The following is a 12,987-nucleotide window of genomic DNA, read 5'->3' on the forward strand; positions in this document are numbered from 1 at the left end:
GTGGAGGGTGCCCATACTCCCACAGCTGAGTGACACAGGTGGCCCTGAGACCCAGCTCTTCCGATTCTTAAGCTGGTGCTCTCTCCAGTGGGCGGGCAGGCCTGTGGTCCCATAAATAGCAAAGCGCACAGCATGAGAACACAGTTCTCTCCTCGCCCCTTCTCTCCTCCTCAACACAGGTTGGTCTGTTGAGGAGCCAAGCCCAGCAAGGCATGGGGCTGGCATCCAGCAGATATTGGGGACTCGGCCATTTAGGTTGTGCAGAGTCCCTTCCTCTCCTTTTGCAATGAGCATCACCGGCCCCTCCAGTGATGCCATAGATCCCGTTGCTGATCTCAGGCTGCAGAGCCTCCAGATGCTGGGCTGGGGTCGGAGAGGAAGCCCCCAGGGGTAGCGGTAAGAAGCTGGCAGATTCTGAAGCCGGAGATGGCAGCGTTTAGCACCGAGCCCGAGGAAGTTCCTGACACCACCTGCTGGCCCTCACGGGGCCCTGCACTGGGGCTGCAGACCATTGTGTGGGCCCTATCCACCCGCAGAGGGCCCTTGACCACTCCTAAACCATTGTGACTGTTAGCACTGACTTCCATTCATCCAGCAAATATTTATAGAGGGTCTACTGGGTGCTAGGTACTGATTGTTGTATGCAGCCACTAATTAGGAAGCAAAACCTACCCCCTAGAGTCTTCTATTTGATTCTCAGCATTGCTGCTTACCAGCTGTGGGATTTTAGGGAAGTTACTTGACCTCTCTGAGCAGCTGAGCCCCTGCCTGATGCACAGGGATAGGAGTGTCTGGCCCGTGGGATGTGATGATTAAAAAGATAACTCTGTGCTTAGTTGGAGCTTCCCTTCACGCCCAAAAAGCTAACAGCCTAGGCCTGGCTGAACATAAAACTCTGAAATTGGCAGTGTGGGAAATTCAGGGCAGGGGGCAAGGAGGAACGTGCTGTGGCTTTGGGGGTGTGCTTTTGTTTCTGTAACAGCCCCCGCGCATGTGATCTCCGGACCCAGTGCAGAACCACCCCCCGCCCCTGACTCCCATCTCCTTGCCTCTTCCCCCCAGCGTGGGGCTAATCCTGCCTAACTGATGACTGCTCTTCTCCCACAGGGGGTTGGATTCTCGGGATTTCTGTGGGACACTGCGGCCGGGGTGGAGCTGAGAGACGCCACCTCGCAGGAGAGTTTGCCTGGCAATGGGCACGGGAAGCCAGCAGGTCCCAGTCCATACCTTGCGAGGTTCAAGGTACCATTCGATGTTGCTGTGAAGGTCTACTTCTTCTAAAAGCAGGGGGGGGGGGGTCCCTTTCTAAACTGCGATCCAGAGCAGCCTCATCTTTTTGTCTTGATTTTATTCTTTTTCAGGGTCAGGTCAGCATGTCCTCCTGGGGTTCCCTTGGCCAGTGAACTTGTCCAGGACAGGAATGAGAGGGATCTGGTGGGGGGAGGGGGTGGACTTTAGCTCTGATAACTCTGGCATATGGGCAGGAAGGGGATCAAACGACTGGCTCCCAAATCTAACACACATCAGAATCACCTCTGGAGATTTTCTTAAAATCAGGGATTCCTGGACTATACCCCCCACATACAGAATTTCTGGGACAGGGCCCAGAACTGCCTATTTTTCAAAGGCACCTTCAGCGCTTCTTCATCCCCCTGGCATTTGGAGATCATGAGATTAGAGGACAGCAGAACTGGTTCTGAGGACACCCTTCTCTTTCCCAGGGGGAGGGGAAGACCCTCAAGGGATTATCTGGGTTAGGAGGGGTTCAAGGGAGCTTCTGGGTCATGGGGTCAGGACAGCCCCACCACTGACCTCTCCAGATGAGCCCTCCCCAACATGAGCATCGATAGCAGCGGGTGGACTGATCTGTCTCTTTGATTCCCCTGGATGTACCTGGGACACAATCATGAACAACCAAGAGTCAGACGCTGGCTATTAGGAGGAAAAAAGAAGCCAGCAGCCAAAATAGATCACCCAGTCAGCACTCAATTGACCTTATCCTGTGGCCCTTACCCATAAATCCCAGAGTCAGGCAAGTCCCTTGCCACAGAGCCTAGCAAGCTACCTGCTGGGTGTCTGAGTACCACCCCCCCCAACCAACCCCCAGCATTCTGTGTGCTCCAGAGCAGTTCGGGAGCCTGAGAGTTGCCTCAAAGCACGGTCTCTGGTGGCACCTGGCCGGGCAGCCTCTGTGCTGGGGGAGGCAGTTGGTTCTGGCCGGGATCTGGACCAGGCTCCCACCCCTGGCTGCGAAGTTACTGGGGTGCTGTGTGCACATGCACACCCCGGGGGTGCCTGTGGCTGTGTTTAGGAGACTCCTGTGTAAAACCAGCCAGTTGCCACCGTTAAATGGCAGCACACACTGGATTTCTGTTTTATGTGAAGTCATACTTGCTTTGACCTAGCAGGGCAACCAGTGTCTCTAATGGTCTGGCTGTTTGGGTATTTTTTTTAATGATTATTTTTTAGAGAGACAGTGCACGAGTGGGGGAGGGGCAGAGAGAGGGTGACACAGAATCAGAAGCAGGCTCCAGGCTCTGAGCTGTCAGCACAGAGCCCGACACAGGACTCGAACCCACAGACTGTGGACCATGAGATCATGACCTGAGCCGAGGTCAGATGCTCAGCTGAGCCACTCAGGCGCCCCACGGTCTGGCTGTTTTTAATGGCCGATGAGAACATGCTGTGGTGTCACGAATCATTGGCCCAGTTCTCTAAATAAGGCGTGCAGATGGGCACTCAGCCTCCCATCCCTCGCATCATTCTCGGCCAGCAAGTGCTGCGGCATGGAGATGCACTTCTCTCTCCAGCCCCTCAAGCAGGGTTTCCCTGCCTGTGGCCTTAAGGTGGTTTCTCTGTGGTCAGAGCCACAGCTGCAGAGAGCTCTCTGAGCTGGGGGGTGGCAATGGTGAACTGGCAGCCTCTACTTCCTGGGGGCTCCCCCTGCACCCCCGGTCTTCCTGGCAGTGTTTAGTGTCTGTTAGCATGACAAACAGAACGGCAGCATTAGCAGACCCCAGGCAGTTGAGTCACGCTCCGTGCCCAGGATACCAGCTCTGTGTGTTTCTGCACCTGCCCCCCATGTCACCTGCCCTGGGGACACAGGGCTGCAACGAATCCCGTGCTGCTAGGGTTCAGTCACCTTCCTGTTGGACACGTTTGAAATCTGGTGCAAGTGAGCAGCGCAAAGGGGGAGCAGGGGTGAGATGTTTGTGGAAGGCAGCGGGTCTAGCAGAGGGATCACGGGCTGGCCCTCGAGGATAGGACCCCAGCCTCCCTTACCACCCAGCTGCGGGAGCCACCTCCCTGTTTTGTGCATAGAAGGAGAAAACAAGAAACAAAACCTGACATTTCCAGATGTGCCTGGTTTTCCAGGCCCTACGCTGGTTTAGGAGGGTGTGAGGTCATCTGGGGGCCTCAAAAGAATCCAACTACGATCTGCCTTGCGTTACTCTTGGAGTGTGAGCTCGCCTCGCTTGTGCTCCCTGTTGTCAACATTGCGCAGGAAGCTGTTCCTAAGTCGGAAGTAATGAATACAGGAAATAGGAACATCTCAGCCTGTCTCTGTTGCTTTGTTTCCTCTTGCCTAGGTCGGAGGCAATGACTTGACCCTTGTGAACCTTCACTTGGCCACCATGGTCCTCCCTGGGGGCGACAATCCCAGCAGGAATCACAGTGACAGCCACCGCTTGGCTACCTTTGCACAGACCTTGCAGGAAACCCTGAAAGGTAGGAGATTGTCCTTCTCCGCAGCTGGGCCCACAGCTCCCACTTCTACAGGAGGAGGGGAGGGGGCCGCCTCTTTGGAGCATCCCTCCCTTAGGCCAACTGGGCTGTCAGCAGCAGTGCGTGCCGGGGACACAGAGGACCGTCCCAGCCCCTGCATCTTGTGGAGCCCGGTCACCCCTGTGCATGGTGACACCTTTGTCACTGGGCCTGCCATGCATGTTCCACAGTGTTGGCTTGGGGGCTTTCAGCCTCTGTTTGATGGAAAAGATTAAGAGGGGAAAAAAGTGATGACACCGTCCCCCGTGACAAGCCCTCCCGTGTTCAGCTGCCACTGTGGCGATGCCACCTGCAGACTGGCACGTGCTCATCTTGTGAAAGTGAGACAGTGGTGACAGGGAAAGTCCTGATTAGCACAAGGTAGACGTTTTCTCCCTGGTGGGATGCAGATCGCCTCGGAGCTCTCAGAAAACCTACATTTAATCTTGGCTCCTTCAGTGGTTATAGGGCCTCAGGGAAGTCCCCACACTACTTCTAGCCTGCCTGGTTCGGGAATGGCCAGTGCTCACCTCGGCGGGGGCGCTTGGGGGGCTTGGCAGTGGCCTGCGGTTGTCCCGGGCCGCAGTGAGGGCTCAGCAGACGTGAGCTGACTCAAAACGTACCGGAGGGATTAAGAGAACGTTGCATTGAAAAGAGCTTCAGGAGGAAGTTGGGTCTCAGTTTCTAGGCTCTGCCCCAGCAATACAGAGTCGTCCCCCCCCCCCCCCCCCCCCCCCCCCCCCCGTGTGCAGGGTTGACCAGAAGGAAGAGATAACACTGCTCTAAACCCTGGGATCTTTTCAATGGGGCTGGGCTTTTCAGAGCCCTGCCCTTCTCTAGGCGAGCACTTACAGCTGGAGGCCCAGAATTGTCTTAACGCGTTCCTGAGTCTTCAACAGTCTTCAGTTTTCTTAGCCTCATACGTGTTAGATTGGCCCCTCAGAGAGGTGATTAGTGAGAATCCGGCTATAAAAATAATGTGGTCAAATTACAGATTTCCATTGTAAAAAAAATTTTTTTATTGTAGTAAAACATACATAACGTGATGTTTACTATCTTAACCATTTTTAAGCATTTGGTGGCATTACGTACATTTACATAGTTTTACAACCATGATGTCCGTCCATCTGCAGGACTTCTTCATCTTCCCAAACTGGAACTCTGTGCCCATTCAACACGAGCTCCCCACCACCTCCTCCCCCAGCCCCCAGCGACCACCCTTCTATTTTCTGTCTCTATAAATTTGAGCACACTGGGTACCTCGTACAAATGGAATCAGGCAGTATTTGTCCTTTTGCGGCTGGCTTACTTCACTTACATCGTGTCTTTCTGGTTCATCCGTGCTGTTAGTATGTGTCAGAATTTCCTTCCTTTTTGGGTTCCTGGGCGGCTCAGCCATTAAGTATTTGACTTTGACTCAGGTCATGATCTATCTCACTGTGAGTGTGAGCCCCATGTCAGGTGAGCATGAGTCCCGCATCAGGTGAGCCCCTAATAGAAGCTTCTTTCTCTCCTTCTCTTCCTCTCTCCCTCTCCTATTTCTCTCCCCCTCCTTCAGTCTTTCTCTCTCCCTGCCCCTTGCTCACATGTGCATACTCTTTCTCTCTCTCAAAAAAAAAATTCCTTCCTTTTTAGGGCCACATACTATTCTGTTGTATGTATATGCTGCATTGGTCTCTCCATTCATTGGTCTATGAATACCTAGTCTCTATCTTTGGTTGTTGTGAATGATGCCACTGTGGATATTGGTCTGCAACTTACATTGTGAACCAGGATGTGCTGTGACTAGCGTTCTACCTAAATCAGGGGTCTTTGGGCTAAAAAACAGAAAGATGCCTAAGCTGATCAGATACTCCATCCAGGAAGCAGCTCTGTGGGAAATTGTTCACCCATAGCTAGTCTCTAACCTATTAAAAAGGATGACTTGATAACATTTAAAATCTGTGGACATTTCTATTGTTCTCAACCTCAAGCTTTTCCTACACAGAAGCAGGAAAAAAAGATGTCTGTTCATAACTTCTGTTTTTTCTGAAATCCAGAGAGTGGTCATTCCAAGTTGCCAAGGGACTATTGACCCACAGCCTGGCTCACCTTGACTTGTCCAGGTATGGACAGTGTCTCATGTTCCCTGTGCCTAATATCCAGTTGTTAACTGATGACACAGCAGTCCCAAGGATTCAGGAAGTGCCCCGGCGTGCCCGAGGTGCAAGGGCAAATTGATTATTAGCAGAGGTGGTTGAGCTAAAACAAAGACTAAGCTTTTCTTCCGCAGCTATCAGAGCAAACAGAACCTATTTGATTAGCAAACTCTGGGCCTTTCTGCCTCTGTCTGGAATGTGCAGTAGGGTTGATGTCAGCGTGTGGTGTGCCAATCCCATGACGGGATGGCCTTCTTTTAGACCCCACCAGGGCTCTCTCTGTGAACTCAGCTAGTGCAAAACAGGATGCATAGAATGGCTTGGCATCTGGGTGGGACTCTTCCTCAGTGGGAACCAGCTCTTGCTGTTGTCACTCGCATTCTGAAAATCTTAGGGACGATCTGAGGAAGTCAGCCCCCAGAATTCTCCCAGCCACTCCTGGGAACTAAGGAGCCCATCCCAGGCGGATGGCTTTCTAGGAGAATTCAGACCTCTGTGCAACTGTGGATTCTCAGAGGCAAGGACTGTGTTTGCTGCCAGCACAGAGCCCAACGTGGGGCTTGAACCCACGAAGCCGCGAGACCTGAGCTGAAACCCAGGAATCAGACGCGTCACTGTCTGAGCCACCCAGATGCGCCATCACCAAGAGCAATTTAACCGAAAGCAGATGAGTTGTAGGAACCCTTGACGTGCGCATTCAGAAAGAGCTGTTGTTTGTCATTCTTGAAGTTACACAGAGTTGGATGTGTTGACCTTTGACCCCAGCATCTCTCCTGGTTTCAGGACTCTTTTTGGCCCAACCTGTTTCAGGTCTGCATCCCAGGGAAAACGTGTCTCCTTATATGGGAACCTTCTGCCTCATCTCCTAACCTTGGGTTTTTCATGTTATTTAATACATGTAGCATCTTTGTCTTCTTTCCTTTCAAAAAGTACACCTTAATTTTGGGGGTTTTCCTCATGCCTTATTCACCTATTTATCCCATATCTGTTTACCGAGTATCTGCCATGCAATAGGCACTGTTCAGGCACACAGGATTTTGTGATGAACAGCCACCTGTGTCCTTGTGGCTGTCCCATTCTAGCCCTTTATGAAGAGCCCTGGGCTTGAGGCCTGGCAAGCCATTCGGCCTCTCGGCAACTTAGCTTCTTACCTGTGGAGAAGGCCCAGTACCAGGTGAGGGCTCATGGATGGTCATAAGCACTGGCCAGGTATGAGTTGTTCATCTTATAAGTCTGCTTTCCTGTTGAAGTTGGCACTGATTTCTCAAGACATGTTGAGACGTTGAGATACAGCCTAGGGGTACCATTACATCTCTGTAGGCCACATGGTGGAACCCCAGGAGATGACGCCAGAATGGGGTGTCATTTGCAGTGCACGAGTGCCCTCTGCTGGTGGCTCTTGTCATTTCATTTTAGATCACTGCCTCTCACCATTATTGCTGAAATATATTGGTGTCCAGGAAAAAGATTTGTTGAGTGTCTCAGATACATTTGGCTCTCATTTATGAACTGCTTTCCATAAAGCCTCCCTTGAAAGTTAGGAAAGAAACCCTGCTAGCCACCATCATGTGGCTCCCCTGGAGGGAATCTTGAGATGGGAAGTGACAGTCAGCAACGATGGGAATCCCAGAGCCTCGCTGGGGTCCACTGTCCTCTCAGAATGTCTGCTCCCTCTGGGAAATACTTTGTGATGACTCCAATTACTGTAGCGAACATTGAACAATGGTAGAAATGTTGAAAATAAGGGGGAAAACCTTCCACTCTGGCCCTGAATTAGTCGGCTAGAGCTGCCATGATAAAGTACTACATTCTGGGTGGCTTAGACAATAGGAATGTATTTCCTCACAGTTCTGGAGACTGGAAGTCTTGAGATCAGGGTGTCAGAAGGGATAGTTTCCTTGACTTGCAGATGGCCACCCTCTTGTATCTTTGCACATTTTCCCCCACCGTGCCCAATAAGTTTTGTCCAGCTTTTGTCAAATACCTGGACAAGACCCTGAGGCTTTTTTCTGCCATGAGATTTGGAGCTCCTGAACCGGAATAGAGGTGATCTCTGCTTCACGTACCTTTCCTTTTCCAGATGCGTTACAAACCTACTCTTAAAGTTTTGTGTGTATTTTGGTTTTTTGTTTGTCATACAAGGTATTTGGAAAAATTGGAAGAATGAGAACCATATGCATTCCTAACCCCAGGGAGTCCAATCAGAGAATCAAGATCCCACTTAGCGGGTGATGGTGAGCATTGGGTTTACCTCCCACCACCTCTTAAATAGCCGATTTTCTTTCTTCCACCTCCAGGAGAGAAAGACATGATCGTCTTAGGAGATTTTGGCCAGGGACCTGACAGCAGTGACTATGATATCTTAAGGAAAGAAAAATTCTACCACCTGGTCCCTGCACACACCTTCACCAACATCAGCACCAAGAACCCCCAAGGCTCGAAGTCTCTGGACAACATCTGGATCAGTAAAAGCGTAAAGAAGGTTTTCACAGGTAAAGCAGAGTCACTCCTTTCTCCTGTTCAGAAATAGAGTAAGAGAGACCCATCGGAACAGATACTTACAGATCCTTCGGTTTGATAACTCTGGTCAGGAGTTCTTACCTCCTCTGTGTGCATTTCCAGGATTATATATGTCTAGGTGCCTAGATAATTATCATTCAAACAAGCCACTTTTAAGAGTTGGGAGGGGTGGGGCTCTGAGGATGAGCAGACCTGTCTCAGGGCATCACGGTAGGAGGGGGGACCTGCTTCTCACTGACTGCATGAGGACCAGGGGGCGGGGGCAGGGCGGGGGGTGGGGGGCAGCGAATCTCAGCTCCACAAAGCAGCCCCTTACTGAGTCTGCTGAGCAGACTTCTGGTCAGGAAGCAATTAGTCAGAAATCTGACAGTGACCGTAAGGATTTTTGATGAATGACAAGAACAGTGGTTCTCAATCCTGCCTGGTTCACTAAGTCCCAGCGTGTTATACATGGTATACTTCAGTGAGACACTGAACATTTGCGAAAGGGCACTTGGGAGCGCCGCCCCACCCATAAAAGCCTAAGGGGCAGCCAGGGCTGAGATCTTCTCTCCAGTCCAGACTGTGGCACCAGCTTCTACCTCTCTTGGGGTGCCAGTTACCTGTTGGACCTGGGAGGATCTGAAGGAGGGAGGAAGCGGGTCTCAGGGGGAGTGGCCGTCCTCAAACTAGGCGAGACGCAGTTTACAGAAAATGCACTGGCGGCCAGAGAGCAGCCACAGCCTGCGGGGAGCAGCTCTCATCAGGACAGCTGGAGGGTGGAGAACACAGGGCCAGGAGGCAGTTAGGAATCATTTCCTCCATCCCCTTGCTGCGAAGTTACAGAAACGAAGGTACAGGGAGGAGTGGCCACTATCAAGGAACTGTCACGTGGGCAGGCCACGGGCAGCCCAGACATGGTCACACATCCACTAACGTGACATTGCTTCTCACTGGGAGCCTCCAGAGGTGCTTCCTGACTACTCTGCACTCGCTTCTGTAACTATTTAGTTCACTGTTTTGTTTTTTTAGTTTTTTTAATGTTTGTTTTTGAGAGAGAGAGAAAGAGATAGCATGAGCAGAGGAAGGGCAGAGAAAGAGAGGGGAACACAGAATCCGAAGCAGGCTCCAGTCTCTGAGCTGTCAGCATAGAGCCCGATGTGGGGCTCGAACTGATGAACTGTGAGATCGTGAACTGAACCTAAGTCAGACGCTTAACCGACTGAGCCACCCAGGTGCCCCCTAAACCATTTTTTAAAAATACCTTTACTTTCTCATAAGCCTCTGGAAGAACATTTTTACTCTGTGTTACAGAACTTCTTTACCTCCCTCCCCCGCTTACTGCCTTTGCTTTGTGAAATAGAACTTTCACTTTGGACATCTTTGAGAGACATTGGAACTTCTATCACACACATTTATTCTTGCTGGTCAGATTAGAAGAGGTGTATAGTGAGGAGGAGGTCAACCCTAGGCCAATGGATATGTGAATGGTGGGAGGCCTAGACTCGGGGCGGCAGTGGGGGGCGGTTTCAGTGCCTACATGGCAAACCCTCACTAGTCCAGGAAACCAAATGGGCTGAAACATTTAGTTTGCACATCAAGCTGGATACCTGAGGAGAATGGAAGAGAACCCTGGCATGGCAGACGTGTAACAGAGGCCTCTCCCTGCCAGCCCATGGCCTGATCTCTGGGTCTCTTTTCCCTTTGTGTCTCCAGGTCACTGGGCTGTAGTGAGAGAGGGCCTCACGAACCCTTGGATTCCTGATCACTGGTCCTGGGGAGGAGTGGCTTCCGAGCACTGCCCCGTGCTAGCTGAATTTTACACGGAAAAGGATTGGAACAAGAAGGAATGCCCTCGGAATGGCAACGGGGTCACCTTGGAGCGAAGCGAAGCCAACATTAAACAGGAGCGATGATGGCACCCGATCTGTTTTGCCACCTCTGACCCTGGAGGGCCCAGGCAGGGAGTCCGCCCCTCCAGTGACAACGAGGAGTCCGAACTGCGTCTCGGTCTTCGTCCTGAAAGCACTGGCACCTGGGCCTCGGCCTGCCTTCTTTGTGGACATTTTTGGCCCCCTCATGGGGGAGGGAGGTACCGGATGGTCAAGTCAGAAGCACAGAGGGGAACTGAGATGTCTTCTAACGTGTGGATGCCGTCCGCCTCGGCAGCCTCGGGCTGGCCGCCTGCCGCCCTGGGAGAGCCGTAGAGGGGCTGGCGGGGCGAGAGGGGGGCTGCCTTGGGATGCCCGGCCCTGTCCGAGCAACGCCAGGAGCTCTGGCGTCTGGCCCCCAGTCCACGATGCTCTGGCTGCAAATTACGTAACGCTTTTAACTGTGATGGAGCCAAGTGCTCTTCTCGGATATTTTGAGTGGTGATTCTTAGTTTTGTTCTGAAAAAATAAACAGAGATGAACCTGCTTGGTCGCGGTGAGAGTCCTGAGGGAGGTGAGCGGGTGCTCCCAGGGGTTCTGTGCCCACTTCCTGTGCCTCTGTGAGGCCATGGTTCCGGGGGGCCTGCTCCCACACACCTCACGTTACAGCAATGCCTTTCACAGCCCTGTCGACCCCCCGAGGTCACTGTAAGGTCATCTGTGACCTTCGCCCTCCCAGTCAGCCCTTTGTCTTCTGAGCCCTTCGCTAGACTGTCTTGTACACTGAGCACCATGTGCGCCTGTGGATGCTCGATCCTGTCAGAATGATGTTATCTCCTCCCTCCCTCCCCACCCCCTTCACTTCAGTCAGGGCCCTAGCCCAGAGCTGCCTTCTAGAGCTTCTGAGGAATATCTCTTGGTTCTGGATCCAAAGGAAGCTCAGCCTGAGAGTGTTGAGGGAGGGTCTATTTTGGGGGGCGGTCAGGCAGGGGGCCAAGCACATGTTAACTAACGGCCACCAGGCACCCTCCCCTCAGATGGCGTGGTTCTCCCTGAGGTCTCTCGTGAGACCAGGATTATAACACCCATTTCGCAGCCAAAGAAACGGAGCCTTAGAGAACTGAGCCTCCTACAGGTTACACAACCGGTGAGTAAGTAGATGGAATCCAAGCCCAGCCCAAAGCCATGCCCGCGTATCAGCTCTCCGCTTGCCAACGGCCGTGCCGTGTAAGTGCATCGCTGACCGTGGATGTGTGAGTCGTGAGCCCGGGTCACCTGGGGTATTCCAGGTCACCATGGGAGCTGAGGGCTTATTCTTCTTCCACACTGAAAATGTGATGCAGACCAGTACCCAGAAACTGTTGTCACCACACAGTGTGACACCTTGTGACTTGGGTCTGGGGCCAGATGCAGTGAAAGAGGCCCATTTTCCACCAAAGACCGTCTTTTGGCCGGCCCAGCTCCGAGGAGCATCACCGATCATGGGCCCAGGAAGGAAGGTTCCCTGGGGCTCTGAGGGTGCCTGGGCATCCACCGTGCCTGCTCTGAGGGACCATCTCTCCAGTGGGAGGGTGAGTAGGGCCTCTCCGTTGGGTTCGGACTGGACCACTGGAGGTTCAGAGCTTGTGATGGCTGAGCCTTGACCAAAAGCGCTCAGGTTAGAAGGAAACAGCATGGCGGGGAGGAAATGGTAAGCTCAGCTTCCCAGCTGAGGAAACTTGTGTGGTGTCTCATCTGAGAAGCAAACCTCCACCGGCAGTTGCCAGCCAGCTGTCCCAAAACCTTTAGCTGGGTTGACTTTTGCACCAAAACCATGGAAAGAAAAGGCTTCTTAAGTGAGAGGAAGGGAAAAGAAAGACAGTTAAACGACCTTGATGAAGGCCATTCTGTTTGAGCTCAGCAGCCACACCTCATGTGCAGATTGGCCTCAGCTTTGGCTCCTGATGTCCAAGCAGTTGCTGAGGAAGCTTGTGTGCCGAGCCAGCTCTTCGAGTTCGAGACCCAGCCCTCCTCAGTTTTGCTTTGGGGGGCAGTTTGGGCTTGGGTTTTGTTTTGCTTTGTTTTCTTTCTTGTTTTTGCTATCTTTAACAGATTAAAAAAAATTTTTTTAATGTTTATTATGAGAGAGATCACGAGAGCGAGCAGGGAAGAGGCAGAGAGAGAGGAAGACAGAATCGCAAAGCAGCTCTATAACGTCAGCACAGAGCCCAGTGTGGGCCTTGAACCCCTGAACAGTGAGATGATGACCTGAGCCGAAATCAAGAGTCAGATGCTTTAACCAACTGAGCCACCCGGGTGCCCTAATAGATTTTATTTTTAGGAGTGGTTTTAGGTCTGCAGGAAAGCAGAGCAGAAAGCACAGGGTCCCCATACTCCCCTGTAGAGTTTCCCACATTGTTAACATCACTGTGGCATATTTGTCAGCACTGATGAGCCAGTACTGGTACGTTATTATTAACTGAGGTCCATAGTTTACATTAGGGTTCACTCTTTATACATTTGTCAAAACCCATGGAATGTACAAAGACCTATATCTACTCTCCGATCTAAAACTCCTCTGTGCGCTGCCTTCTCACCCCCTCCACCTGCAGCCACCGGTCTTTCTACTGTCTCCACAGTTTTGCCTTTTCCAGACGCCATGTAGTTGGAGTCATACAGTCTACAGCCTTATCGGGTTGGCTTCTTCTCTTAGCAGAGCCTGCGTTTAAATTTCC

At 52.0% G+C, this 12,987-nt stretch overlaps 1 protein-coding gene across 1 annotated transcript in view; it reads left to right on the forward strand.

Annotated features, from left to right (window-relative positions):
* EEPD1 (endonuclease/exonuclease/phosphatase family domain containing 1) overlaps positions 1 to 10,820 on the forward strand; it is a 115,180-nt gene extending 104,360 nt beyond the window's left edge. The window contains exons 5-8 of the mRNA XM_039239165.1: positions 1,108 to 1,242; positions 3,591 to 3,729; positions 8,201 to 8,395; positions 10,119 to 10,820. Of these exons, the coding sequence (XP_039095096.1) occupies positions 1,108 to 1,242; positions 3,591 to 3,729; positions 8,201 to 8,395; positions 10,119 to 10,318 (669 nt within the window). The 3' untranslated portion in view covers positions 10,319 to 10,820. The remainder of the gene's footprint in view (positions 1 to 1,107; positions 1,243 to 3,590; positions 3,730 to 8,200; positions 8,396 to 10,118) is intronic.
* The last annotated feature ends 2,167 nt before the right edge of the window (positions 10,821 to 12,987 follow it).

This window comes from Hyaena hyaena, unplaced genomic scaffold, assembly GCF_003009895.1.
Source record: "Hyaena hyaena isolate Hyena2069 unplaced genomic scaffold, ASM300989v1 scaffold_153, whole genome shotgun sequence".
Lineage (NCBI taxonomy): Eukaryota > Metazoa > Chordata > Mammalia > Carnivora > Hyaenidae > Hyaena > Hyaena hyaena.